At 45.4% G+C, this 27683-nt stretch overlaps 1 protein-coding gene across 9 annotated transcripts in view; it reads right to left on the bottom strand.

The window, feature by feature from the left end:
- The window catches only part of Arhgap26 (Rho GTPase activating protein 26), a 1368274-nt gene that overhangs the window by 265785 nt on the left and 1074806 nt on the right, over positions 1–27683 (bottom strand). For all 9 annotated transcript variants that reach the window (XM_050161399.1, XM_050161408.1, XM_050161390.1 and 6 more), the window contains 4 exons: positions 11889–11984; positions 10256–10317; positions 6762–6833; positions 570–671 (listed from right to left, as the gene is read on the bottom strand). In XM_050161399.1, coding sequence (XP_050017356.1) covers positions 570–671; positions 6762–6833; positions 10256–10317; positions 11889–11898 — 246 coding nt within the window. In that variant the 5' untranslated portion in view covers positions 11899–11984. The remainder of the gene's footprint in view (positions 1–569; positions 672–6761; positions 6834–10255; positions 10318–11888; positions 11985–27683) is intronic.

The raw sequence follows: 27683 nt of genomic DNA, 5'->3' as shown, positions 1-27683 counted from the left end.
CAGCCTTGAACTCCACAGTCCTCCTTCTTGTCCTACAGTGCTGGCATAGCAGGTTTCTGCCACCATGCCCAATCAAAGAATATTTTAATAAGAAAATGATTAACAACATGCAAAATACATGCATGACAGTAAGAGATTATTAAAAATAAAAACAGGGAAAAGTATCAAATGCTGCACTGAAACAATTAGAAGCTATTATTAAGGAACAATAAGAAAACCCATGTATTTCAGACACCAGTCTTGGAAGGCACTAACACAAGGCAGGAGGTCAGGTGGGCGAAAACGCAGCATTAAGGCCAAGGGTGAGAGAAGCAGCAAGCAGATCTGAGCTGCAGATGAAGAGGCCCAGCCCACGAGGAGGTAGTGGGCAGCATTGTTCCTCTGCCACTAGCAGGTTACAGAGCAAGGAAGTGGGACAAGGAGGGCATGGCCCTGGAGGAGGCTTCAGCCGGGAGCCCCCGTTTCTCGGGTCTCCTCCAATCCGGGTATTGGCTCACACACAGCAATCGGCTTCTATCCTCAGCACCACCCAGAAACTAACACCGTGCAGAAGCTCTGTGGTTTCTCACCTCCTGCAGCTGGGCTTCCTTTTTCTTGGAAGACAAATTCAAGTGCTTTTCTAAGACGCCACAGTACTTCTCTGTCTCTTTGTCGTACTTCTTTTTGGCTTCCTGGGGTGGGGGAGAGAGTAAGAGGTTCCGGGAGTTAAGTAGCTGGATCCCTCAGGACCTTTGTGTGCTCACAGTTCACCATTCCCTCCACCCAAAATGATGATGCTCCTGCTCTTTAGATAATGTCCATCGAGGACGGCAAACCTCAAAACCAAAGTCAAAGCATCGCCGCTGTCCACAGATGGGGCTTATAATGATGGCATGGGACATCCAGGAAGTGTATTACCCATCATGTGAAAGCCTGGACGGTAAGACTGGAAGGCAGTGGCAGCATGGTACAAACCTGGTGTGGCCCATGTAAACACAAGTCAAGAAATTGAGACATGAAAATTCTTCCCTTTTGTTGAGAAGTTTTTATTAGCTTGAACTATTGTCTAAGAAATGAAAAATGATTTAATAATATACGTATCAACCTGTGCTCTCCCACCGAGTTCTTGAGTCACCAAGGTTCTATTTTTATTCCCCATTTTAGAGGTAAAAAAACTCAGAAGGAAGGCAATTTGCAAAATGTCACAGAGAATGACAAGGCTGACACCAAGCTAACGCGATCTGCCTTTAAAGCCCACACTCTGCCCACTTGAGACACTGTCACAGGCAGTCGGTCTCTTTGCCCTCCGCACCACTGTGGGCGGGGCTGGGAAGCTGCTCAAGTCTAGCACGAATGCTGGGGTGCACAACCCCAGTGTGTCTGCCTGCTTTTGACTCATCTGGCGCCCAAATGAGATACTCTGTGCAGCTCTAAAGACTGTGAAATAAAGGCGTTTCCAGCTAGATAAGGAAGGCGTCTCTATTCATCTCCCAAACTCAGGACCAGCGATCACTCTGTCCTAGGATCTACTTAGGGCAGTGACTCCTCCTCTCGTGATGGGAACATTCTAGTGGGAAGACAAACACAATTAACCAGGAAACAAATAAGTAATATAATTACAGACTACTGTAAGAGGTTTAAAAAAATAAAAAAAGAACAGAGGGTTCTTAGGAGAGGCCTCAGTGGGGAGAGATGAAAACTGAGACCTGGTGAACACCTGAGGAGGCAGAGGGGAGGTGCCCAGAACAGGCAGCCAGCAATGCTAGGGGCATCCTAGGGCAGAACACTCTGAGCCAAGAAGTCCTATCAAGCTCCTAAGCCTCGCAGAGAGCAGAAATGATCATATACACACTTAGCGGGCGCGAACTCATTCCTACAATCTGAAGAATTGTGCCTTAGAATCCTCTATACTCACACCACGAAGCAAACAAGCATGAGTCAAGGAAAGGCTCACAGAGGCATTCTCCTCCAAGTCTGAGAAAGGCCCAGACAAGCAACTCCTCTACTTTAAATCATAAGCCCGGAGCTGGATTCCAACCCCACTCAATGCTCACATCACACAAATCCACTCTCACTAGCCTAGTGGCCGGCAACCCCATAGAGTACCCTACGGCCAGGCAGGGCCATAAGGCCGAAGGTTAGGAAAGGCCAGGGGGCATGAGTAACTTTTAGGGGACTGGAGCCTCCAAAGTCTATGGTCACTGGACTGCCACAATCAGAGAAGGGAGCTGAGAGAAAGAGGGAAAGAAAAGCCCCATGCTGAGACAGCACCAATGCCTCTGCGGGAAACTTAACGCAGTTTGCCGGTGCCTTGTCTAACGCTATCACACAACACTGACAAACACAACTTCAGGAAGAAAGGGTTTCGTCTGGCTCAGTTCCAGGATACAGTCCATCCCATGGTAAGTCAGTTCCGGGGTACAGTCAATCCCACGGTAAGTCAGTTCCAGGGTACAGTCCATTCCACAGTAAGTCAGTTCCGGATTCAGTCCATGCCACGGTAAGTCAGTTCCAGGGTACAGTCCATGCCACGGTAAGTCAGTTCCGGGGTACAGTCCATCTCATGGTAAGTCAGTTCCGGGGCACAGTCCATCCCACGATAAGTCAGTCCCAGGGTACAGTCCATCCCACGGTAAGTTGTGGTTCTAAGCGTCCGTGGCAGTTGGTCACACTGCATCCAGAGTCAATGAAGTAAGCAGAGATGGTTGCTGGCGCTCAGTTAGTAGCTTTCTCCTTTTAGTCTTTAAAAGATACTATGTTTTATGGGGTGCATCTCTGTGTGTCTAGGTAGGGGTATGTGCAAGTGAGTATGGGTGCCCTCAGAAGCCAGAAGGTAGATGCTGAATGCCCTGGAACTGGAGTTACAGGCTGTTGTGAACTGCTTGTTGTGGGTGCTGGGAACTGATCTTGGGCCCTCGAAGAGCACATATACGGCCTCTTAACGGTTAAGCTCTCTCTCCGGCCTCATTTACCACCATCACCTTCTAGGACCCAACTTGCTCCTCTACAAACACAGGCTGACTAGATGAGATCATTGCTCAGGTTCCATCATGCAGCTCACAACTCTGCGATAAAACAAGAACACTCGCTCTTCACAGCGCTACTTGGATTAAATGAGTTGAACCACAGAGAGCGCTTAGCAAAGTGACTGCCGCACGGACAGCACGCAGTACATTCCAGGGATGGGAATACTGGTGAGGGGGCGGTAACTGTGGTGCCATGGTAACGGTGGCATGGTAACAATGGTGACAGAAGCCCAACTACAGAGTATAGTGTTGGGCTCTCACATATATATTTTGTGTTTTTTTTTTTAATTTTTAACTCTGTGTGGTGTGTGTATGTGTGTGTTTATACATGTGAATATGTGCCCTTACAGGAGGGTACCAGATACCCTGAATTATAGGCAGCCCAATATGGGTCCTAGAATGAAACTCAGGTCATCTGCAAAAGCAAAATGCACACTTATCCACTGAGCCATCTCTTCACCCTTCTCATACACTCTTAATGATCTGTGTGACCTAATGTCATAACCCCAGAGGAATGGCTAAATGACAAGCACTGTCCTTCTGTTCAAACAGCCACAGGACACATACTATCTTAAGTGCTTCCTATGGGTTCACGCATTGATCCTTAAGCATTCTGTGGGGGAAAGTCTTATTGTTCCCTTTTAAAGATGGGGAAACAGGGACGTGGAGCTTCAGAAGCCTCCACGTCTAAAGCTGCATACGGTAAGTCTGGAACACGCAGCCTCGCTCTAGGGCCACTCCTCCCCGCTACTCTCAGGTGCCTATTCTGCTTTCACTACAAAGCACAGCACTGCCACTCTGCCTCCTGTGTAGAAAAAGCCAAAATATAGACTTAGGGCCACAGTTACGACAGGATCTGGGGGTCACACTTTATTCCTGAGTGGCCTCTAGCACAAGAATACCCAAAGATCCTGCTATGGTTAGCGCTAATTGTCAACTTGACAAAATCTGGAATCTCCTGGGACAGGCTTCAATATGCCTATGGGGTATTTATCTTGACTGCGTGAACTGAGGGGAAAACGCCCACTGGGCGAGGTAGCAGTCAGACTAGGATCCTGCATTGTATGGAGAGAGGACCCAAGGAGAAGCAGGCAGCATTGCTCTGTCCCTTGGTTAGTGATGTGATCAGTAGCCTCAAGCCCTTCCCACTGTGACTCATGGTGCACTGTCTCCTGGAACTGAGAGCTGAAATGAACCCTTTCTTCCTTAAGCTCCTTTGTCTGAAGCATTTGATCACAACAGCAACAACAAAAAGAATCTAAGACAAACTCCCCTTCCTGGACCCCTGTGCAACAGGTTGTTATGGCAACCAAAGCAGCAGCAGAGAAGAGAGGCAGGAGGGGAAAAAATAATTTTAGCATCAAATACACAGAATTCAGGAACAAGCTCTGGACCACCCAAAACAGGCGAAGAGCCCTGCTGGTTCCTTGGGTGTCTCTGAGGCGCCTCCCTGGGTTGCCTTTAAGCTTTGTAGGTGTTCTCTCAAATTCACATACTACTAGGATATGAATGTATGGGTGGGATGAGAGGGGGATACACTGGGAAAGAAAACAAGAAATTACAAAGGAGGAGGGATGAGAAATCACCTCAAATACCAAAATTAATCATTAACGATTTGCCTGGGGGAAGCTTAAAGCAGTGACACACATCCCACCTGTAGGCAAAGGTGATGATCCTGTCACAGAATCACTGTAGTAAACGCAGAGGGAGCTGTATTGCTCCTCCCTAGTAACTATGGTAACTCCCAAAACAATACAGGGGAGGGCCAGAGTGGGAGGGTGTCTATGCTTTCCATTAGAAGCAGCTTCTGTAAAGATGACAGGCAGGTCATAACCCTCTGTGGTAGGTGTCTGAACACAGGAACATACAGGCCCCGGCCATGCAAGAGCAGGTGACTTCCTGGACCACTAAGAGAATTGCTAGCCATATAGTCTCAAATATTACAGAGAGGCGTGGTGGTGGTTAGGAGTCTTAGTAGAAGACACATCTCTGGAACAGAAGCAATACGTACTTCTTTCTTCCTAAACGTAAACTTATGGTTACAAATCTGCTGTAAACTAGGAGAAAAATCCTTCCATGGTCTTCCCTTCAAAGTAAGGCTAAGCATCCTTCTGGAAGCTTTAACCAAGCATTATCCTTTTCAGTAGGCATGTCAATTTCTAAAACGCAGCTGGAAGGTAGGGAGGCAAAGCTCACTCGTACAAGACTTCTCCAGGACAGTTTTCAAAGTAAAACCTACAGAAAGCATGGGATTGCCTCAGTCTCCCCCCACCCCACCCCGCCCCCCCCGTGGATGGTTCAAGGGGCTGCGTTTGAATTCATTCACCACTCTAGAATGTCGGGAAAATATGGGACAGAGCCTCTTGCTACCATTCGGATGAACACATCTCCCCTGCAGGGGCCTTTAACACTCTGCTAGTTTAGTTAGTGACTCAACTCCAGACAAGGGAACAGGCTTCCCTGGGCCCTCTTCTAGTAACACATTAAAAAAATTAGTTTTCCCCAACAAACTTCCTGGGTACACAAAGCACACGTAAGGTCAGGGCGGTGCAGAGCAGTGATGGACAGCACAAAAGAAGTGCAATGGTCCTTCTGGAGGCTTTTGTCTCATGATGCTTTGTCACATCATTTTTTTGACCTTATAAGTTGTGGATATAATACGGTTTCTGATTTTGAGTTTTTATGAGATTTCTACGTGTGTGTGTTTCTTGTGCTTCTTTGGTTTTTTTTTCTTCTTCTCCTGTTTGTTTTGTCCTATTCTGGTTTGTTTGTTTTCGGCTTTAGGGGAAGTTATTTTGGTTTTTTATTGCCTATCTATTTTTTAAAAGAGGAAAAAAAAAGTCATAATTTGGGTGGGTGGAGATATAGAGAAAATCTGGTAGGAGTTGGGGAAGGGAAAAAAACATGTCAGACTATAATGTATAAAAAATCTATTTTCAATAAAAATTTAAATTAGAAAGAAAGAAAATGAATGAATGAATGAATGAATTAGCTGTTTGGTCTCAATGCCTCAAGGTCAGTCACAAATGGTGACCTCTGGGCTAAAGCATGCATGCAGTTGAGTCTGACCTAGATTAAGAATATGTGTGTTCTTAAAATATTTACCCACTGGAAATCTCTCATACGTCTCTGAATTTTCAGTTTCTCTTGAAGAACTGAAAATGATCTAACAAAGGCAGGCTCATTTCTACAGATAACAAAAAATGAGCTGAGAGCCGGCAAGATAGATCAACTGTTAATAAGTGCGCATCAGTGACCTGATGATGTTCTCAGACTTTCACACGAGCACTTGGCATATGCGCGTGCGCGCGTGTGTGCATGTGTGTGTGTGCATGTGTGTGTGTGCATGCAGACACACAAATACACTCAAACACACGTGCTCACACACACAATAAGTAAATATACTTTGTTTAATGAGGCTTATAAGAAGTCCCTGTGTCCCCAAAGCCTAGTTCATAACTCTGCTTTAATGCAGTTTTGGTTCTCCCCACCCCACTCACAATTACACAAAAAATTAGTAGGCCGACCAGTCAGTCCACCGTCCAAGCACATGGCCACCTAGCACAAAGAGGCAACACCTCTACCTTGAGTGGTTTATGAATTAGCACCCAATGATCAGACAACAAAACACTGGGATGGCTGATGATGGTGTCCACAGGCAGCCTGCACTTCAGGAGCTGAGCTAGAACTGGAGGAGGTGCTGCTGTCTTTAGACTCCATCCTAAAGGGCAAGAACAAAGTGTGCAAAATCCTCACCCTGGCAGCCCCGATCTGCTCCTTTCGAAACTTCTCCAAGGGCGTGATGAGCACCTCGCTGGCGTTCTCAATCTGGGGGAGAAAAGCGGAGATTAGCAGTGAAGTACAGCAGCTCTTCCACAAATGCTCCCTCTGGCCTCCAGATGAAACCTCAGTCCATGTGCCATTGTGTAATAGCTCTTTAAGAGAGAATCTGCTCAGAAACTCCTAATGGGACCTTCCTCCGTAGAGAGTTTGCTGTTGTTGGAGGCTGAGTCTCTGTGTAGCCCAGGACAGCCTGGGCCTTACAGTCCTCTAAACCTCAGCCTTCTGAGCTCTAGAAGAAGTGAATCTAAAGGGCAGACAACCACTACAGGGTGCAGGGACCTGGTGACAGAGGCTGTCTAAATTTCAAGCTTCAGGTGACATAAGTTCGGTATTCACCCAAGCAAAGTACATCAACATGGAGTCTCAATTAAAAATCTAAAACACCTTTGGACATCTATGGAAAAGACCTTTCATACCTGATGGGTTCCCTAGGGAACTAACTGGGACTCAGACCTCTGTCTCCTGACCACTGGCTGCCTCCCAACTGCATTGTACAGGGCCCAGCCATCAGTTCCCACACTCCGATTCCCTGTCACACCGACAGACCTCGAATGCACCAAGTCTGTCCTACCTTGGGCCCTTTGCCTCTGGCTTTTCCCTCTGATGCTCCTGGACAGATTATAATCAAGGTCTCAGTTTAAAGGTCACTTCTCTGTGGAGGCCTTCCTGGACCTCCAGAGCTGTAATTCAGACAAGCTGTCGAGAAGCCTTTCAGAACTCAGAGGCCAGGTAGTTTTCTGGCTCAGAACTATCTACCAACACATACTCCAGCCCTGAAAAGACTCCCCAGTATTCCCAAAGCACCAAAGAAGTCAGAAACAAAGGCACACTCAAACACTTCTGAATGACCAAATGAGTGAATGAGTGACCCCTGGACAAGCTGCCAAGTGTGTGACCATGAACAAAACACTGAAATTCTCTGGTCTCTAATTTCCTAATCCAGAAAAATGAGGGGGCTGCATTGCTCCGGCTCTGAGATTCTACAGTCTTTTCAAAAGCAGCGCAATATTTTACGATCTTTACTCATTGCTCAACTAATTATTTCAGGAATCTCTCTTCAACAAAGCATTATTTTCTCTAAATCATATGCATGCCCTTCACAACGGCAACAACACAGAAAATGCCAGAGGCTCTTGGTGGACACAGTAAAGAACTGCCTGGAAAACGTGAGGGACAGAAAAGAGTGGCTCTCCACATTTATTCCCATTTGCATGTTTCTTAATTTTGAAAGCACTCACTTCTACAGAGTACATTTTAACACTGCGGTGTGGTAACAGTACCGAACTTACCTGATTTTTATTGCTTACTGGTATTGTTTACCTAGCTTATGTAGGTCTAGCCCATAAATCAACTACAAGTTTCTGGAGTTCACAAAGGTGTGCTGAGCCAGTTGATGAGCCGTTCTCAACTTCAACACATGAGAATCCCCAGGGGAGCTTTGCAAATCTCTGGTCCTGATCCCAGATATCGGTGTTTGTGAAGTCCCTCAAGTTATCCCAGCAGGTACCCATGCTGAGATGCCAGCCCTAAGGAGACTCAGAACGCTAGCACTCAGTGCTCTCATGGGAAGCATGACAGCCAGTCCTCAACCCAGCATGATTAGCACTGTCAGCCTCGACAAGACCTGCGTTCTCATCTACCAAAGCACAGTAAGGAGGAACCGGACTAACGATAGAGCACAGACGCCACTCTCGGCCCACAGTGACTGTCCAGATACATGTGGTGCATGCAGAGTCTGAGCAATGAACCACATGTTCAGAAAACACAATGGACAGCAAAATATCTCACAACCATGGCTCCTCCAAAAGGGTACAGCTTCGCTGAGCTGAGCCAAACTGATGATAAAGCTGTCCCATGGTGAGCACGGTGGGAAGAGGCTTGTGATGGCCAGAAACTCTGAAGCAGACAGCAGAGAGTAATAATAAAATTGCAGAGGCAAGTTGAAAAAAGCATAATCCAGTCATTGTTCCCCTACCGCAGGCCACAGCAATTTGCAGGGTATTCATGGTGATTTGCTGACCATACTGCCACTCCCAAATATTGACATGACCCTGAGTCAGACTCAGAAGAACCATGTCCCTTTCTAGGGCACTAGCATGTGCACACTCATGCGCACGCTCATGCTTTCACCGGCCCTACCACTGCCACTGGTGCTCCAGCTTGGGCTCAAGCGAGCAGCAGTTGGTAGTCAGAGGAGGGAGGGTCTCTGCCAGGCAAATCCCCACATCTTTTGGTGTAATGTCAATTTTGGTTTGAATCAAAACTGCACAACCTATCAACCATGAGAGCCTGGACACAAGGTGGCCCCTGTGAACCTCAGTATCTTCATCTGGAAAACTGGGAGGACACAGAGGGGACGTCACAGCTACCACAGGAGCTACGGAGAACAGGTCAGGCTCTGGCTGCACACTGTGTTGGTCCTGACAGCTCATGCTGTCAGCAACTGCTACAGAGAGAAGGAACGTGCTGCAATTTTGGCATCCTTCTGGGACTGCCTACCTGGAGATGAGCCCCTACCCCCACCCCAGATGGAAGCCAGCGTGAAGCCTGCTGGGGGCTTCTCACCAGGCTTCCCTCCTGCTACCTGGGGGACATGGGAAATGCAAAGGGACCCCACCCACTAACGACAGCAGATGCCGGTTTGAAAGCACTGAACCTACAGGTCAGCATCAGCCTCTTGAATTTGCAGGCTCTTTCTGAGGTGCTCCCGCAGCCACGTTTCTTTGCCAGGATGCATTTTCTGACTGCCAACTGCGTGGCAGGTGTGTTGTGGCCTGAGTGAAGCAGCGATGCCTTCCCTGAATGACCACTGGATGGGTTTAATGAGGCATGGAGAAGTAGACGGGGACACATGCTTTCTCTTTCAGCCAGATTCCGGAAAGTTAACAAAGCCAAAAGCACTACCCTAAAGTCGTTCGTGCTTGTGTGCATGTGTGTGCGTGCGTGTGTGTGTGTACATGTACATGCTTCTATGTGTGTGCATGTGTGCCAAAGGTTGACATTAATGTTATTCCTGGGTTATTTGCCTGCTTTTCCACCTTACTTTTTGAGACAGTCTTCTACTGAACCCAGAACTCACCAATTTGGACAAACTGACTAGCCAGCAAACCCTAGAGATTACAGAGGTGCACCACTGAGTCCTGTTTGTTACAAGGGTGCTGGGGATCTGAACTCAGGTCCTCAGGCTTATGCTGCAAGGGCCTTACTGACTAAACGATCTCCTCAGACCTACAGTGAATCTTGAGAACAATTATCCTCTTCCAAAGTTATGCTCTGGTAATTCTTTAACACTCAGACAAAACATCAAATTCTGCAGGGTTTCACAGCCTCAGAATACTCCAGAGGTAGTCTCGACTTAAACCTGGGTCTTTGCTCTCTCAAAGCATATAGACTGCCTGGGTACTCACCATGCGACTCCGCTCATCTTCAAGATTCCTGAGAACAGTGGCAAATTCTTGCAAAGATCTCGCTGGAAGAGAGAAAGAAAGAAGCCATGAACTGAAAGCAAAATGACGGCTGTTTAAAGCAACTTACTGATTTTAATTCCTTATGCACACGGATGCCCAAAGTCAACTGCTGTCTTCAGCTTCCCTCATCTTTTAATCATTAACCACGAAAGACAGGATGACCCAGAAATGCAGGTTAATTGCTCCTGGAACACCAGCTAGAGGATTTCTCCAAGGAAAAGACCCGCCTATTCCTGAGAGTTCCCAGGCCTGCTGAGGTGCTGGCAGGCTCCCAGCCCTGAGGCTGGAAGGGGCAGAGTTCCACTAAGGAGCTGAAGGATTTCCTGTCCAGGATTCAACCTCTTCAATCTTTGTTGCTGGGCTGCATCAGAATCCAACATTTGCTTTGGCACGACAAGGAAACAAATAGTCCTGCGGGCACCAGAAGCCACTTCTCTGGCATCTCCTGGGTTCCTTCTCCCTGAGTTCTGAAGCCACTCAAATAGAATGCAGCCTGCAGCACGGCAGGCAAACACAGATGGTCTTTGCCAGAATCTTTCACTAAGGCAACAGGCACTTAGTGAAGTAGCCCCAGGACTTTAGGATACTTGGGCAATGCTCTCAGCTACTTCCCAGATGTCTTTGCTCATACCCAGATCCTGGTGTTCTGCCTGGCAATAGACTCAAAATCATCTGAACAACCTTAACTTTCCCAATTCTTGTTATTGCTTTGGTATTGGACATTGAACCCAGCCCCTCACATACACTAAGTACGTGCTCTACCATGGGGGCTACAATCCCAGCTCCAGCTCTTCTTAGTTCTTCCTCCTTTTGTGGCATCAATTAAAACGCCCAATGTAAGAAAAAAACAGACTATGAGCCCCGAGCAAGTGGTGAGTCTTGGCTGCACCAATGTTCTGTGCTCAGAGCTGCCTATGGAAGAGAGCAGGGGACAGCAAAGAGGGAAGCAGTACAGCATGGTGCTGTGTGGGAGCTCATCTCCACCTCTCAGTAAGGGACTTAAAGGAGAGAGAGGTGGAGACACAGGGAGCTAGTGACTGAGTCCTGTTTCTGCTCTGCAGGTGGTGACAGTCACACGGCTCCAGCCAGCTGTTACCAGGCTAAAATGGAAGGCCAACAGATCAAATCTGTGAAATTTTAGAAAGAAACAAACAAACTAGAACTTGAGATAAGTTCAACTTACGTGGTAATTCAGTTTAAAATAAAAAGTCAAGTAAAACATAGCAACATTCTCATCTCAGTCCATCAGCTAACGCTGCGTAACCCTGACCCAATTCTCTTTACCATCTGCATTCACTCTTAGGTTCTTAGTATTGTGTCTGGGTTAAGAGAAAAAAAGGAGAGTGTCATGAAACTAGGCAGGACACTGAAGGAAGGTGGACAGGAACACCATCACAAAACTCACAGCTTCCTCCTGCCACTGGACAGGGAGTGGGGCCAATGCAAGGAGGAGCCCCACCCTGACCTTCCTATCTGTGCCTTCCACTGCTCACTGGATTCCTTACTAACAGGCCTCCTAGCTCCAGAGAAGGCTTGCTGGAATGTTTCTGTCTCCCACGAGGGTGTGACTTACCTATACACATCTCATCATCAGTTTCTGCATCTCCAATACACTGGAATTTAAATTCATTTAAGGAATCTGCAAACTTCCGCTTTGCCGAAGACAAATCTAAGAAGAAAAACAGGAAAAAAGAAATTATTGAAATTAAATTGGCCTTCCTAATTATTAACCTTTTAAGTCCTTCTGTGTGTACTTAGCAAGGTTTGTTCCTGAGACCATTTCATGAAAGAAATGTTAACTTCACAATAGCCACAAATAACATAAATTATCTCAGAGAAACTCTAACCAAACAAGTTGAAGACCTGTATGTAAAAGAACTTTAAATCTTTGAAGAAGAAATTGAAGAAGACACCAGAAAATGGAAAGATCTCCCAAGCTCTTGGGTAGGCAGAATTAACAGTAAAAATGGCAGTCTTACCAAAAGCAATCTACAGTAGATTCAATGCAATGCCCATCAAAATTCTAGCAAAATTCTTCACAGACCTCAAAAGAACAATACTCAACTTCATATGGAAAAGCAAAAAACACAGGCTAGCCAAAACAATCTTGTGCAATAAAGAAACCTCTGGAGGCATCACAATCCCTTTCTTCAAACTCTACTACAGAGCCACAATACTGAAAACAGTCTGGTATTAGCATAAGAACAGACAGGAGGACGGATGGAACCAAATCGAAGACCCGGATATCAATCCACATACCAACAAACACCTGATTTTTGACAAAGAAGCAAAAAATATCAAATGGAAAAAAAGAAAGCATATTTAACAGATGGTGCTGGCATAATTTGATATCAACATGTAGAAGAATGAAAATAGATCCATATCTATCGCCACGCACAAAACTCAAGTCCAAATGGATCAAAGACCTCAACATAAAACCAACCACATTGAACCTCATAGAAGTGAAGTGGGAAGTACACTTGAACACATTGGCAACAGGAGACCACTTCCTAAATATAACCCCAGCAGCACAGACACTGAGAAATAATTAATAAATAGACCTCCAGAAACTGAAAAGCTTCTGTAAAGCAAAAAACATGGTCAACAAGACAAAACGACAGCCTACAGAATAGGAAAAGATCTTCGCCAACCCCACATCAGACAGAGGGTTGATCTCCAAAATATACAAAGAACTCAAGAAACTGGTCATCAAAAGAACAAATAATCCAATTTAAAAAAAAATGCAGTACAGACCTAAACAGAGAACTTTCAACAGATGAATCTAAAATGACGCTTAAGGAAATGTTCAACATCCTTAGTCATCAGAGAAATGCAAATCAAAACAACTCTAAAATTACATCTTGCACCTGTAAAAATGGCCAAGATCAAAAACACTGATGACAACTTATGATGGAGAGGATGTGAGGTAAAGGGAACACTCCTCCATCGCTTCTGGGAGTGCACACTGGTACAGCCCCTTTGGATATAAGTATGGCGATTTCTCAGCAAATTAGGAAACAACCTACCTCAAAACACAGCAATACCACTTTTCAGTATATACCCAAAGAATACTCATTCATACCATAATAATATGTGCTCAACTATGTTCACAGCAGCATTGTTTGTCATACCCAGAACCTGGAAAAAAACTAAATGTCCCTCGACCAAAAAATGGAAAAGGAAAGAGTACTACACAGCAGAGGAAAAAAAAAAAACATAATGACATCTTGAAATTTGCGGCAAATGGATGGCTCTAGAAAACATCATTTTGAGTGAGGTAACCCAGACCCAGAAAGACAAATATAATATATACTCACTCATAAGTAGTTTTTAGACATAAAGTAAAGAAAACAAGCCAACAATTCACAATCCCAGAGGATAGACCACAAAGAGGACCCTAGGAGAGGCATACATGGATCTAATCTACATGGGTAGTAGAAAAAGACAAGGTCTCCTGAGTAAACTGAGAGGGTGGGGACTATGGGAGAGGGAATAAGGGGAGGAGAGGAGAAAGAGAAGAGAGCAGAGAAAAATATATAGCTCAATAAAAGCAATTAAAAAATATTAACTCAAAATAGTAAATACTGTCCCATAGTCACACTGATGAATATCTCAAATATCACCATATAACCTTTGTCCAGTGATGGATGGAGATAGAGACAGAGACCCACATCACAGCACTGGACTGAGCTCCCAAGGTCCAGTTGAAGAGCAGAAGGAAGGAGAAGATGAACAAGGAAGTCAGGATAGCAAGAGGTTGGTCCACCCACTGAAACAGTGTGCCTGATCTAATGGGAGCTCACCAAATCCAGCTGGACTGGGACTGAACGAGCATGTGATCAAACTGGACTCTCTGAATGTGGCTGACAATAGGGGCTGACTGAAAAGCCATTGACAATGGCACTGTAACTTGTTTCTACTGCATGTATTGGCTTTTTGGGACCCTAGTCTGTTTGGATGCACACCTTCCTAGGCCTGGATAGAGGGAGGAGGGCCTTGGACTTCCCACAGAGCAGGGTACCCTGTCCTCTCTTAAGACTGGAGGGGGAAGGAGGAGGGTAAGTGGGGGAGCTGGAGGGGAATGGGAGGAGGGGAGGAAGTGGAAATTTTTGAATGGAAAAATAAGTAAAAAATTAATTAATTAAAAAAGAAAAAATAAAGATGATATCTAAGGAAAAAATAGTAAATACCTTTTTATGTAACAACACTTTATATATGATTTGTTCTAGTTAACATTTTTATTGCAATTGCTTTAACGATTCAAATCCTGTGGAATAAAGACACAATTCAGTGTTAAAGTGCTAGCCTAGCATACTAAGGCCCTGCATGCCAATGGAAGTATATACATACATACATACGTACATATAATTTTTAATCCTGTGTCTGCTTCCTCAAACACACTGAGATCTGTCATCACCCTCTGACACGTGGGAATCTCACCACTTCAGGAGAACTAGGAGGAAACCTGGACCAGGACCAATATCAGACCCCAAACCCTACAGGTACATGCTGCTAAACCTTCCGTGTGGTTGTACAGCTGCCCTGTGACTCTAGCACATTCTATAGATCCGAAAGAAAGCAAGAGAAAAGCCTGTGTTGCCGCCTCCAGGTATAAGCACGCCTAGCTTCCGACTCCAGCTAAAGACAGACAAGGGACAAGTTCTCAGATCCTCTCAGACCGGTTCTCCTCAGCCCAGAGCTTGACAAATTTCCATAGGAGCCATTTCCCATAGTCACCAGAAGCAGTCCTGGCAATGTTTGTATTGGGATTTTCTTAAGAAACCAACTCCACACATGGTATGTATAATGAAAACTCTCTGGGGCCCTTGTCAAATTCAAACACTAAACTATCCTTTAAGACAGTAATAAAAGCCAATGATCCTTCCTGAGCCCTTAGCTTCTGTTTGGGCATAAAATCACCAAGGTGCCTTTAAGTGGCCTGACAGACAAGGCTGCTCAGAACAGCTTACTTAACTTAATTCCACATGCAGCCTTCCTGCAGATTAGGCTAATCATTCAAATTACCATCCATCCAGGCTTCCCTCATTGGAGGGGAAATGGCATTAAGTTCAAACTCCCGGCGGAGGGTAATAGGAGGCAGAACTGGTAACAAGGCCTGGATTTAATAAGATGGGAGGTTCTGGCTTCCCGGATCAACGTGACCCTCTAAATAGAAGCATCACTTCCCTCAGATGAAGGTCATTTAGGTTGTTTCCATTCCCCAGCTATTGTGTATAGAGCAGCAAAGAACACGGCTGAGCTGAAAAACTATCTGTGAAGTAAAGGATATTGCGTCCTTCAGGCATAGCCCAAGGAGTATTACAGCTGGGCCATGTGGTAGATTTTTGAAGTGTGTGTATGTGTGTGTGTCAATAACTAAGGAAAAAGATGCCATGAATTTGAGAGAAAACAAGGGGGACACACGAGAGGGACTAACGGAAGTGGAGGAAAAGTGAGATAATTATACTGTAATTTCAAAACAACTGTTTTGTTTTTTTAAAGCATCATTGACCCTCAGCACTTCCTTCTTTAGCTCCCATTTTCTTCCTTAACGTTAAGGGTGATAATTTTCAATTTTTTTTTTATTGTATTTGCTTTGTCTCTTCTCCTGGGATGTGTGGTGCAATCTTCTCAGAGTCTGTTGCACAAATGACGAAGAGGACATGATTTACAAACCCAGCCCAAGTGTCCCTTCCAAGCCAGAGCTGGCGTATAGGGTCGCCAGGCTCAGGGGGTGCTGCTGTTCTCAATGAGGAACTTGTGCTACTGACTAGATCCTGAACCACTAAGCACTTTCCCACAGCTCAGAGGGCTAGGTCCCAGGCAAAGCTGTCTGTTCTGCAACACAATAGGTGGCACGCAGGGTGGATAAGAACGCCGGCTCCAATTTCAAACCGCTCCCTGGAGCAGAGGCTTTCAGGAAGAGTCCAAACCTGACAGCAGGGAGCTAGGCTTCTCTCAGAAGAGGGTCGCCTTCAGAACACAGCTCACTCCTGGCAAGCCTAAACGTCAGAAGACCGTGGGGAGGAAGGAAACTTGAGACTCTGGACAGGCCAGAGAGGAAACAGAAAGGATGTAACTCCAAAGTGGAAGAGAAGGACCCCAGGAGCCCCTAAGCACAGACATGATTAGTGTGACTGTATGTAGTCACGTTTTAGCCCGAACGTGCCCTCAACCAGATCTCGCAAAATAAGACCTGAGCAAATAGTGTGAGTAGGATCACCTCACCTTCTGCCTGACAGTCCCCTTCCTCCCACACAGGACAAAGGAGTTATGCTAACAATCACCTCAACAAAGTAGGAAAAAGGGAAAGGCGAACTGGATTTGGGCAAGTCTCCAGGGTGCACCTGAAAGGCTGGCAGGTCAGCAGCTGCCAACGAGGACGAAGGACCAGCAAACCAACAGCAGGGCCTCTGTGGGCCCTTCTAAAAGAGCTGCCCTGCCCAGTCACAGGCAGAAAGTAACCTGATTTCACTGCCCGGTGGCCCACAGCAGATGGAGAGGCAAGATCTGGGCCTGGTGGACGATGAGGTAATGAACAGTGATGGAGTCAACACAGGGCGCGGGGCCAGGGCGGACAGTTGAGTGGAATGAGAATTCCAGAGCCTGGAGCCTGGAAAGGCGCTTACCTTGGACCTGGCTGAGAAGTCTTTCAGGGAAACTACAGCAGACACCTGTTGTTTTGCTTGTTCAGGATCTGCGCCTGACCCAAAGCGTGACGTCTCCAGCTTATTTAAGGGAACTAACTGCCCCCTCTCCACTTGCATCCTAAGAGACTGGTTATAGAATGATCAATCCCAAACTCTGGCTTCCACCCCAGCCAGCTTTAGATCCCGGGTCCGAGTTCCAACTTGCCTATTTAATAGCTATGTTAACTGACCCCAGATGAGTTAGAGTGTTAGTCATTGGAACCGTCCCACAAGTGAGGGAGACCTACTATACACAAGCACTCTGCACACTTGAGACTCATCAACCCTCTGGACTGATGTCCCTGGAATATGTGGAGGCTCCATACTGCTCACCCCCATTGAGACAGTCCCTCTGTGGTATTTGGGACAATGATGAAGACATAAAGTAAGAATATTCAAAAATCACTGTTTCTTGCCTATTTCAATACAAAAGTATTAGCGGTATCTTGATGTAAATCAGCATTCTAGGCATATAGCTCTCAAAATGCATATTGCTGGAGCTTTCATTCCTAATGTAAACATGACGCTACCATGCACATTCCAGTAAGGACTGAAGAGCTGGTGCCTAGAGCTGGGTGTGTGCCATGCACCATAGTCCCTGCTGGTTCATGTGCAGGCAGCTCAAGTCACAGCAAGGAGCCAAACAGAGTCAGTAATGTTTACTTTGCTAACTGCTGTTGCAGAAAGGCAGGATGCTGGCAGGGCAGAGCAAAGAGATCACTGCCTACATCCAAGAAATACGAGACCCGCTTGGGGACGAAGAAAATAAGGATATGAAAGGAGCTACAAACCTGGACCTTGGGAGACTGCTCCCAAAACCTTCTATCACTCAGGGCAGAGGAAGGTGCCCTTCTCTTCCTCGGGATGCCATGGCCTCAGCAAATATTCCTCTGCACACAACTTGAGAGGCTTAAACCCAAGCATGATGCTTCTTTAAAACAGAAAGGTGTGTCATTACTTTTCACACACTTTATAAAGTCACCTTCACACAGCTTTATCAGTGATGTCACAGTCGATTCATTCTCCCTCCTGGATAAAACTTAACATAACTGTGCGCACTTGTCTACACCCACATAGTACAGAACTCAAGGTAACCTTATAATTATATTTCATTTCTGTAATATGCTGCATTTCTGTGCCCTCAAAGTTATTCTAATTGCATATAACTACCCTTAGGAATTCCCTTTAGTCATGTCTTTCTCTCCAGATATAGAGTGACTGCAGTTCCTAAAAGTGCATTCTTAAGAACTTGCTAGGAGTTGGCCTCTCAGCTACAGAATGCATAAAAATCACCAACGTCCCCAGGCCTTGCTAAGGATTCCCTCCACTGGCCCATCACCCTGTCTGTGGAATGATTCTGAAGCCATCCCCTGAGTGGTTGCATCTCAAAGCAGGACAAAGCTGCCTCAGACCCCTGGGCAATCACCTCCAAACCTGCTATGCTGCCTTGTTCAGACACAGCAACACAAGCTAGCGCACAGTACCTGAGAGTCACTGGAGAGGACCCATCATAAGAAGAGAGGGGGAGGGCTCCTGAAGGATAACCATTAGTCTTTATCTCCACCCACAAGTGAAGTTCTGAAGAGCCAAATCTAAACTCTCCCCCCATATATCATCTTCTAAGAAGATCAGCCAAGGATAAAGAAGACCCTCCCTGTCTTGCCACACAAGCTGACACCTGCCTGTCAACCTCATGCACAATGTCTGTCTCCAAGCTAATCTGTTCCGTCCCAAGTGGCTCTTAATTTTGTCAGCTCATAGCCTTCACTTCAATGCTCTCTATTCCAAATGGACATTACTATTTGCCTGGGTGGCTGCCCCAGCCTGCTCTCTGCCCTCCCCATATCTATTTCCAACCCTTTGGCAAGTTCTCTTCCCAACTGTGTCAGACCTGTGACAGCTAGACAGAATCTAAGAGCCCTCACAAGGCCTGAAAGACCCTGCGAATGTGACCTGCCACCTCCTGCTCTGTTTCAGCAGAAGTCACTCTCTCCAAGAAGCCATCATTGGCTTTTCTAACCAACCTAAACCTGACCCTGTTTTTCACTTCCGGAATGAATACTATGCAAATCCCCCTTAACAGAAGTTTTGTTCCTGTAACTCTGTGATGTGCCTTAAAGTAGAAAGTCCTACCCAAGCAGGACTGTGTCCCTTGGTGCCTCGCTCCAAACTCAGCTCAAGCCTGGCTGTGAACGTGTGCTACAGAAAGAACAATGGAAGAGAACAGTGGGGTACTCCACAGATACATCAGCCTTCACTGAAGGTGAACCTCCAAAATCCATGTTGGATGAGGAAAAAAAAGATTAAGTCAGTCAGTAAAAGCTCTCTGGCTCATGGGAATCTGAATGGAGCCAGATGATGTGTGTGAATGGGCTTACCACCAACACAGACCACCTCCTCTAATACGTCAATGAGGACAATTCTCACAAGTCTGGAGGGAAAGCCACCATCAGCAGAGGCATGAAGCAAAACTCTCTCTCTACCAAGGACCTCGAGAGATAAACTAGAAGTAAACTAAGTGCCAATCACAGCCACATGCCAGCTCCTGTGCATCTCCAAGCCTCCAGTCAGCAGTGAAAATGAGAGTTCTTAGAAGCCAGGGCCTTTCTCACAGACACCACACTGGAAACAGTGTTTTCCAGGCTCAGACAGTGTTTTATACCCAGTTCATTGTGCTTAGCTGTAGAGACAAAGGCTGACTGAATTTTGGTGAAATGCCATTTTGCAGCCTGAATCCCTCTATTCCGTCAGCAAGAAGACTATGTTGACTCTCAAAACCAATCACAAAAGTGTTTGTCTAGATTCTGTGACATGGGGTGTTGCATACATCCACTAGGTGGCAATCAACCACATCAGACCCTGTACCTCGGAAAGATCCTAGTCCTTGTGATGTAGATGACTTGCTATTTGGAAAGGAAATACCCTGAGGATGCTTGGCCCTAACTAAAGGAGGACAGTGGCCTCCAATGGGAAGAGGTGCCTGATTCTTAGAGGGTGGATGCGATCTGGAATATTCTGGAAGGACTATATTATGAAGTCGCTGCCAATCATGAAAGGCGTATTATTCTTCCAGGTTTAGCTGGGGTCAGCTTGGAACACCTCTCCTCTCACTGCAACAGATGACATACCCAGAGGCACATCAGCCAACCACGTTAAATGATGTGTACTCTGATTATACATCTGTGTGATTTTCCTAAAGTTATTTCTGAAATCTATATTGCCTAAATGAGGCCATAGCAAGCACTAATCCAGAAAAATGTGGTTTGGGACCAGGGTATTAAGGCTAATAAAATGTTCAGTGTTGATTCTAAAAATGAAATCAAGTGGAACAAAGGCGGGTGTGACTCTTCCCAAGATGAAGGAATTGAATTAAATTCTACTTACATGGAAATACCCTGCAAGAAAAACAAGGAGTCTGAAGTCCACACTAATACACATCAAAATAGCTATGATTATGCATTGACTGATTTCTAACTGTATAGCATAAACTGAGTGATTAAATTGTTCTACCTACAAGTTAGGTATTTTCCCCTCCATTTTGCAGTTAGGTTTAACCTTTTTGAAGACTACAAAGTTAATGAAACTGTAGTATGAGCCATCGGGTCCTTCTTTACTCTAATGCCAGTGTACCTGCAGAAGCAAAAGGATGGTTTATACGTGTCCCATATCCTTAAAGGGAATTCAAGGTGGAAGGGTCTAATTTGTACATACAAAGCTATAAGTTAAGCTAGCATGTGCTAAAGCTATCAGGGATTGGGGGGCAGCTAAGAAGTACAAGTGGGGTATTATTTCAGCTGGGGCTCTAGAGACAATGAGAACACAAAGGGAAAAGAGAAAAACGGGGGAGGCACTTGAACACAGTCTTGTTTAGATGCAGTAAGCAAGGGGTGTGGGGCAGGAGGCAGGCTCCAGAAGGTAATTCTGAAGTGAAGTGGAGCAAAAGAACATACAGAGGTGGGAGCCCACCCAGAAGCGAACTGGTCGGGGAAACAGACAGAAGGGGGCACAAAAGGTCAGAATCAGCCACCAGAAGGGCTTCCATGTTAACCAAAGGAATCTAGACTTTGTCCCCTGAAGAAACTGGAACCAAGTCTTCACAGAAGAGTGGCAAGATCAGCTTCAACAATGGTGAGGCCTTTTATTAAGGATCTGCCCAGACTGTTTTAGGACACACACTCTGACTTATCTTGCTTTGCTGTGAGATCATGAAACCAAGGCAAGGGAAAGTCCTTGACAGAGGACACCTCACAATCTGGATCTGGGTGCACAGGACACTAGGCAGCCAATGAAGAGCATCCATAACATCAGAGAAGCTCTGCCACCTCCTGAGAACCACAAGTCCTCTTAGGAGTGATCAGTAGCATAGCCATTATATCCACTGAGTTACATGCATAGATTATTATATATATAATATTATATATTATAATATATAATATATATTATATATATCCTTGCACATTTAGGTGCCTTTTAATTTTTGTAATATATTTTTGTTTATGTATTTTATTTTATGATACATGTATCATGTATGCCTGCACACCAGAAGAGGATATCAGATCCCATCTAAGATGGTTGTGAGCCACCGTGTGGTTGCCAGGAATTGAACTCAGGTCCTCTGGAAGAGTAGCCAGTGTTCTCAACCATTGAGTCATCTCTCCAGCCCTCTGACTGGGTTTTACATAAGAATAAGAGCATGCTGGGTTGAGGTTTGAGGGTTTGGGGTTTTTGTTTTGCTTTCTTTTGTTTTTGCAGGGGGTGGGTGGCACATACATGGTAGACACAATTCTATGACTGAGCTATATCCACAGCCCAGAACATGTTCAAAGACAGTGTGTTACATGAAGTGCTTAGTAAACATCTGCTGATGCTGTCACTAGGGTATCAAGTGATTTAATCAATATCAAGTCAACTATGCAAAAGCCATTCCTAAAGAAGCCAGCCATGAAGCAGAGGCAGACACAGAGGAGTGGGTCCTTTCCCATGATGTCCTCAGGTATGATAAGGAGGAATGCTGGTGCAGGAAAAAGTCCCTCAAGGAAAAAGGGTATTTGGTTAGTTAAAACAAAGAAATGTATTCTGAAAACTAACTCAGTGAGGGCACAAAAATACAGGGTATTTCCAGGATAGTACACATTGATTAATCAGTCAATCAATCTCTCTCTCCTTCCCTCCCTCCCTCTCATACACACAAATTCTCTCATACATTCTCTCCCTCATATTCTCTCTTCCTCTCTCCCTCCTTCCCTCTCATACACACAAAATCTCAATATCTCTCTCTCTCTCTCTCTCTCTCTCTCTCTCTCTCTCTCTCTCTCTCACACACACACACACACACACACACACACACACACACACACAAAACACACACACAAATTCGAGACTCTGACTCGTTTGAATGTAGATGCAAACCCCAGGTCTCCTATTTTACCAGTTCTGTGCCTTCAGCCAAATTACTCAACCTTGCCAAGAGTCTATGAAAGTACAGGAAAACATGAACTGGCCTAAGGTACCCTGGGAATTAAAAGTGGAAGAGCCTTGCACAGGGCAATTGCACACCTACCTTCCTGCCCAGGAGCAGAAACTGAGCAGAAGGTCCATCACTGGCAAAGCAGAGAGAAGAAGATAGCAAAAATGAACCTTAGGTGGCATGATAATTAACCACTTTTGCCTCCTTGACTCACATGAGTGACCAATAACCCTATTCCAGTGAACTACTAAAACCTCAATTGAGAGTTTAAAGGTTTTCTTCAGATGCTCAGAAAATGTACAAACTCACAATTCCACCCCAGATGAAAAGCAAGGAGAAACCCATTTGGGGACTGGGAGATTAGCACAGTTGCAAACCATTTGCCTAACATGCCATCTCAGAAAAAAAAAAATAATAATGCAATTTTAAATCGTTATTTAAAAACAAAACTAACTCAACAGTTTGGGGAATCTTCTTTAAAAAAAAACTGATCTAGTTCAAATAAGCCTTCAAAATGCAGGAGAGGTGGGTGGTGATGTCATCAAATCCCTTTTGTGTATTGCCTGGGAGTGGGGACAACCCTAGCCCCAGATGAGACAGATGAAAGGACCAAGTCAACATCCAAGGCTGGGGTGCTAGGCTTCCTAAGAAGGCTAGACTTCTCTGTAAATTGTCCTGAGACCAGAATAGTTTAGAAAGAAAAAGATAAACTAAGAAGAAATCATAGGACCAAGACAGGGAGGTCACAGGTTCTAGGACACCCTGGGCTATTTAGGGAAAAAATGTCTCAAAGGTGAAAAAATGAGAGCATACAGGTTAGATCAAGGACCTGCAGGTAAACAAATCGGACTAGGGCTGAGAAGACCAGGAAGAGAAAAGAGTTCTTCTGTCTCACAGCAACAAAAGTACTGTGAGGTGCCTGGCAAGACCAGGTTGGTGGAAGGAGTGGGATCTGGCTTGAGTCTCCAGTCGTGGCTTTGATTATGGAAAGCCCTTCCCTCCAGGGCAGGGTTTCTCAAGGTCTCCTTCGCTGTAAGCTGTGATCACCAGGGTATCTAGTCAATGCATGTTCTACCAGTCCTACAGGTCTACATGCCTGCATGAGGTCCCAGATTATGCCAGTGGTGCTGGCCCAGGCACCACACTCTCTGAAACTAGGGCTTGGATTCCCACCTAAGACCTGAAAGCAAAGACAGAAGCTGTTTGTCCTTATAGTACAATGGTGACATACAAGATCTCGATAGATTCCGAAAAGATGGATGCATGAGAAAACTTAAACTGCAGTAACTATAATGGAACCTGTATCAGAAGCAGAAATAGGAGGCATCTTGCACATTCACTATATACACTGAACCCAGAGCAAGTTGCTACTTAGCACACATAGCTGGGGGGAAAAAACAAAAACAAAAACGCATTTGAAAAACCAAGGGCTAATCCACAGCTCAGAGATCTCACTGAAGAACCTTTTCTGTCTTTTCTTTGTGTTGAGAGTATGATTTTTGCATATTCCTACAGCAAGGCACACCTCTTTGTTGTTCTGAGAGAGCAGTTTTAAAAACCTGATTGAGGGAACACAGGCTCTGTTAGTCTCTGCAAATAACCATAGCAACTAATACCACCCAAATAAAATGATGTCTTCTCAATGATGTGCTGGCTCAATTAGATTAAGAAGGTTACGTGTACCATCTGAAAATTTATGGTGATAAACTTCCAGCAAAAGCCAGACCTTCTTGGAAGGGTTTGTAAGTAAAAGAAAAGCCTTGCCAATAATTTGAAGACAGGACACAGAGCCAGAAAAGATTCGGGCTATGAAGAACTGTAGAAGCCTTCTGCTCTGCTGGCCACTGGCTTGCAGAGACAGAACCCACGTACAAACTCAACCAAACAGCTTCACAACTGAAGGCCACCATCTCTACCAGGGACCTAGCAAGGAAGTGACATCTTGTCTCTTTCTGTGCCTTTTTTCATGAATGATGTAAACGGAAAACAAATACTGCTACCTTAGAAAAGTCTTCAGAGAGGTTCACCAAAATAACTGTAAAGCTTTTAAACAGCAATAAGGAAGACTGCGAACAGCAGGTTCGGGCTGATAGTGGGTTTCAGGCTTTAGGAGGGTCCTCGCAGGATGCAGACCCTTCTCTAGCAAGGTCTTCATCCCTGGAGTTATACTTGAGAATGAATACCTCAGCATCGCCAAATCCAACAGCCTTCTGTCTTTCCAGACACGAACCCAGACCAGACCCACCTCTTCTAGGTCTCTGCAATCACACCTGCATCAAACAAATCCAGACAAGCAAGAACCTCAAACCACAAGTGGGGATGCCAAGGCCAGTCACCTCCCTGTCACCTCTCACGCTTTCCTAGCAAAGGACAAACAGAAAAAACAAAACCTAACTCTGCCCAGATAATCAGAGTCTACCTGGCACTCAGCAGTTCCTCAGGAACAGCATTTGCGGCAATAACCACGTATCAGAGAGTCCTCCTGCAGCTCCCATCAACAACCGAGACGAACTTGAAAGTAACCAAGGGATACAGCACAGGGAGTAAATTAAGGTCTTCAACTATCCATGCCTGTACTGGGGCTTTGGAACAGGCTTCTACGACGCAAAGATCCATCTCCTCAGTGCCAATGTACCCTGTTTCTACAGGTGAGGAGGAGCTACAAGGAGAGCTGCACCTGAAGGCTCCTCTGAGAAGAGAAATGGCACATGGAAGTGCTTAGCCCAGGGCCTGGCCTGCAGTAAGCACTCAATAAACCAGGGGGATTAGTATCAGACAGCTTTGTGTAATGAGGTCATAAATAAAGCACCAGGCAAATTTCTGTTCGTAAAGAGGTCCAGCCAGCCACCCAGCGGCCTCCTCGCCATTTGAAGGGTCCCACCACACTGACATCTGGCCCTCCTTCACTCAGCAGGATGCAGCAGGATGCATGAACCTAATCCCAGGCATAGATAGCATCCTTCTCAACACATAACCAGGCAACAGCTCCCAGCACCAGAATAAGTTCAGTTAAAAAGAAAACTCCATTGTCTCCCCTTGGACTCAATAAACATTTCCTGAAGAAAAAACAAAAAAAAAAAAAAAAAAAAAAAAAAAAGCACTCAGCATTCTGAACAGAGCCACACCTAATAACATTCTCAGAAATCAGTTCCACTTCCTTGTATCCCTTCTGATGCCGACATTTATCCCACGTCCCTGCTGCTGCACCTCAAGGGAAGCTTGTGCCCTGGTGACGAAATAAGGAGGTCCAGGTGGGCAAATATCTGCGTTTCTCAGAGATTCCCTTGGGAACCTCTTCTACACAGTACTCGCTTATGCCTCAGCACTTCTCAGAGCATCCCCTGCTCCAGCCACCACACAATGGGAGAGGCCAAAGGCTAGTGTTTCTCAAACCATAGGACCACTGGTGATAGGCTTTCCTGCAGAGCCCACTTAGCCACCTCAATCCCAAGGTCTAGGGACTGTAATCAGACGTCTGGGCTTCCCAGGAAAGGTTTCATTTAATTTTTTCATATTATAATATAATTACATCATTTCCCCCTTCCCTTTACTCCCTCCAATCCCCACCAGGGACCCACACACACCTTGCTCTATTTATAATCCATGGCCTCTTTGTCTTTAATTGTTGTTACATGTGTATGTATGTGTGTATTTGTGTGTATGTTCCTAAATACAAAAATACAACCTGCTGTGTCCATATAATGAATGCTACTTGTATATATGTATGCATGTATGTATGTGTGTATGTATGTATATATGAATGTATGTATCTGCATATTTTTCAGGGCTAACCATTTGGCATTGGGTAGCCAATTGGTGGGCTGTTCCCTGGAGAAGACTGTCCCACTCTCTGCATTACTTGGTTCCTGTGGTTCTCTGCCTTGGGCTGAAGATACTGGGGTTGCCCCACCCACATCACCAAGTCTACTGGTGTCATTCTTGTTCAGGTCATGTCGATGAGACTTCACAGGTGTAACTTCTGACAATTTCTAGGAAATGAAAATCTCACAGCAAATCCCTGTTCTTCTGGCTCTTACAATCCTTGTACCCCTTCCTCTGAAATGACGCCTGAGCCTTAGGTTCAGGAGTTGTGTTGTAGATGTATCCACTGGGACTGGACTCCACACCTCTGCATGTGTATAGGCTGTAGTTTTCTGTAATGGTATGTATCTATTGCAAAGAGATGTTTTGTTGATGAAGGATGAGAGCTACTCTTATCTGTGGGTTTAAGGACAGATATTCAGAATGTAGTTAGGGATTAGATGACTTAATAAAGTGGTGATTTACTTCACTATTCCTGGGTAGATGGCCTGGTTTCCAGAACCGGGTATGATTTCTGTCTTGCTGAGCAGGTCTCCAGTCCAATTAGAGAGCTGTTGGCTATTGCCAATGCACTGTCAATGTGCCACGACTGTGCCCTTGGGGTTATTGTGCCATAATGGTGCCAAGCAGTTTCATGCTTGCTAAAGTTCAGAAACTGCCATGCACTAAAACTTTTTTTTTGACTTTTTTATTTTTTTTATTTTTTTTATTAAAGATTTCTGTCTCTTCCCCACCGCCGCCTCCCCTTTCCCTCCCCCTCCCCCAACCAAGTCACCCCCCCTCGTCAGCCCAAAGAGCAATCAGGGTTCTCTGCCCTGTGGGAAGTCCAAGGACCACCCTCCTCCATCCAGGTCTCGTAAGGTGAGCATCCAGACTGCCTAGGCTCCCACAAAGCCAATACGTGCAGTAGACTCAAAAACCCATTGCCATTGTTCTTGAGGTCTCAGTAGTCCTCATTGTCCACTATGTTCAGTGAGACCTGTTTTAACCCAGGCTTTTTCAGACCCAGGCTAGCTGGTCTTGGTGAGTTCCCGGTAGAACATCCCCATTGTCTCAGTGTGTGGGTGCACCCCTCGCGGTCCTGAGTTCCTTGCTCGCATGCACTAAAACTTTAGAGCATCTAGTACCAAGCAGCAATAGTGGAATGGTTGCTGATTAGAAAGGTGGAGAACCTGAAGCAAAGTTCATCCTTAACAGCTGACAGAGGTCTGCAAGTATTCCAAGAATAGTCAACTCATGCTCAAGACGAAATAAACCATGGAGATAGCAGGGGTGGGAGAAGGGGATGCAATTCAAGTGAAAACTTACAAATTCCAAATCTAGACAAAAGGAAGGAAGGAAGGAAGGAAGGAAGGAAGGAAGGAAGGAAGGAAGGAAGGAAGGAAGGAAG

The sequence above is a fragment of the Alexandromys fortis genome, unplaced genomic scaffold, assembly GCF_014885135.2.
Source record: "Alexandromys fortis isolate MF-2015 unplaced genomic scaffold, M_Fortis_MF-2015_v1.1 scaffold_17, whole genome shotgun sequence".
Taxonomy (NCBI): domain Eukaryota; kingdom Metazoa; phylum Chordata; class Mammalia; order Rodentia; family Cricetidae; genus Alexandromys; species Alexandromys fortis.
Note: the sequence above shows the minus strand (reverse complement) of the source record. Positions and strands in the feature narration are given on the sequence as shown.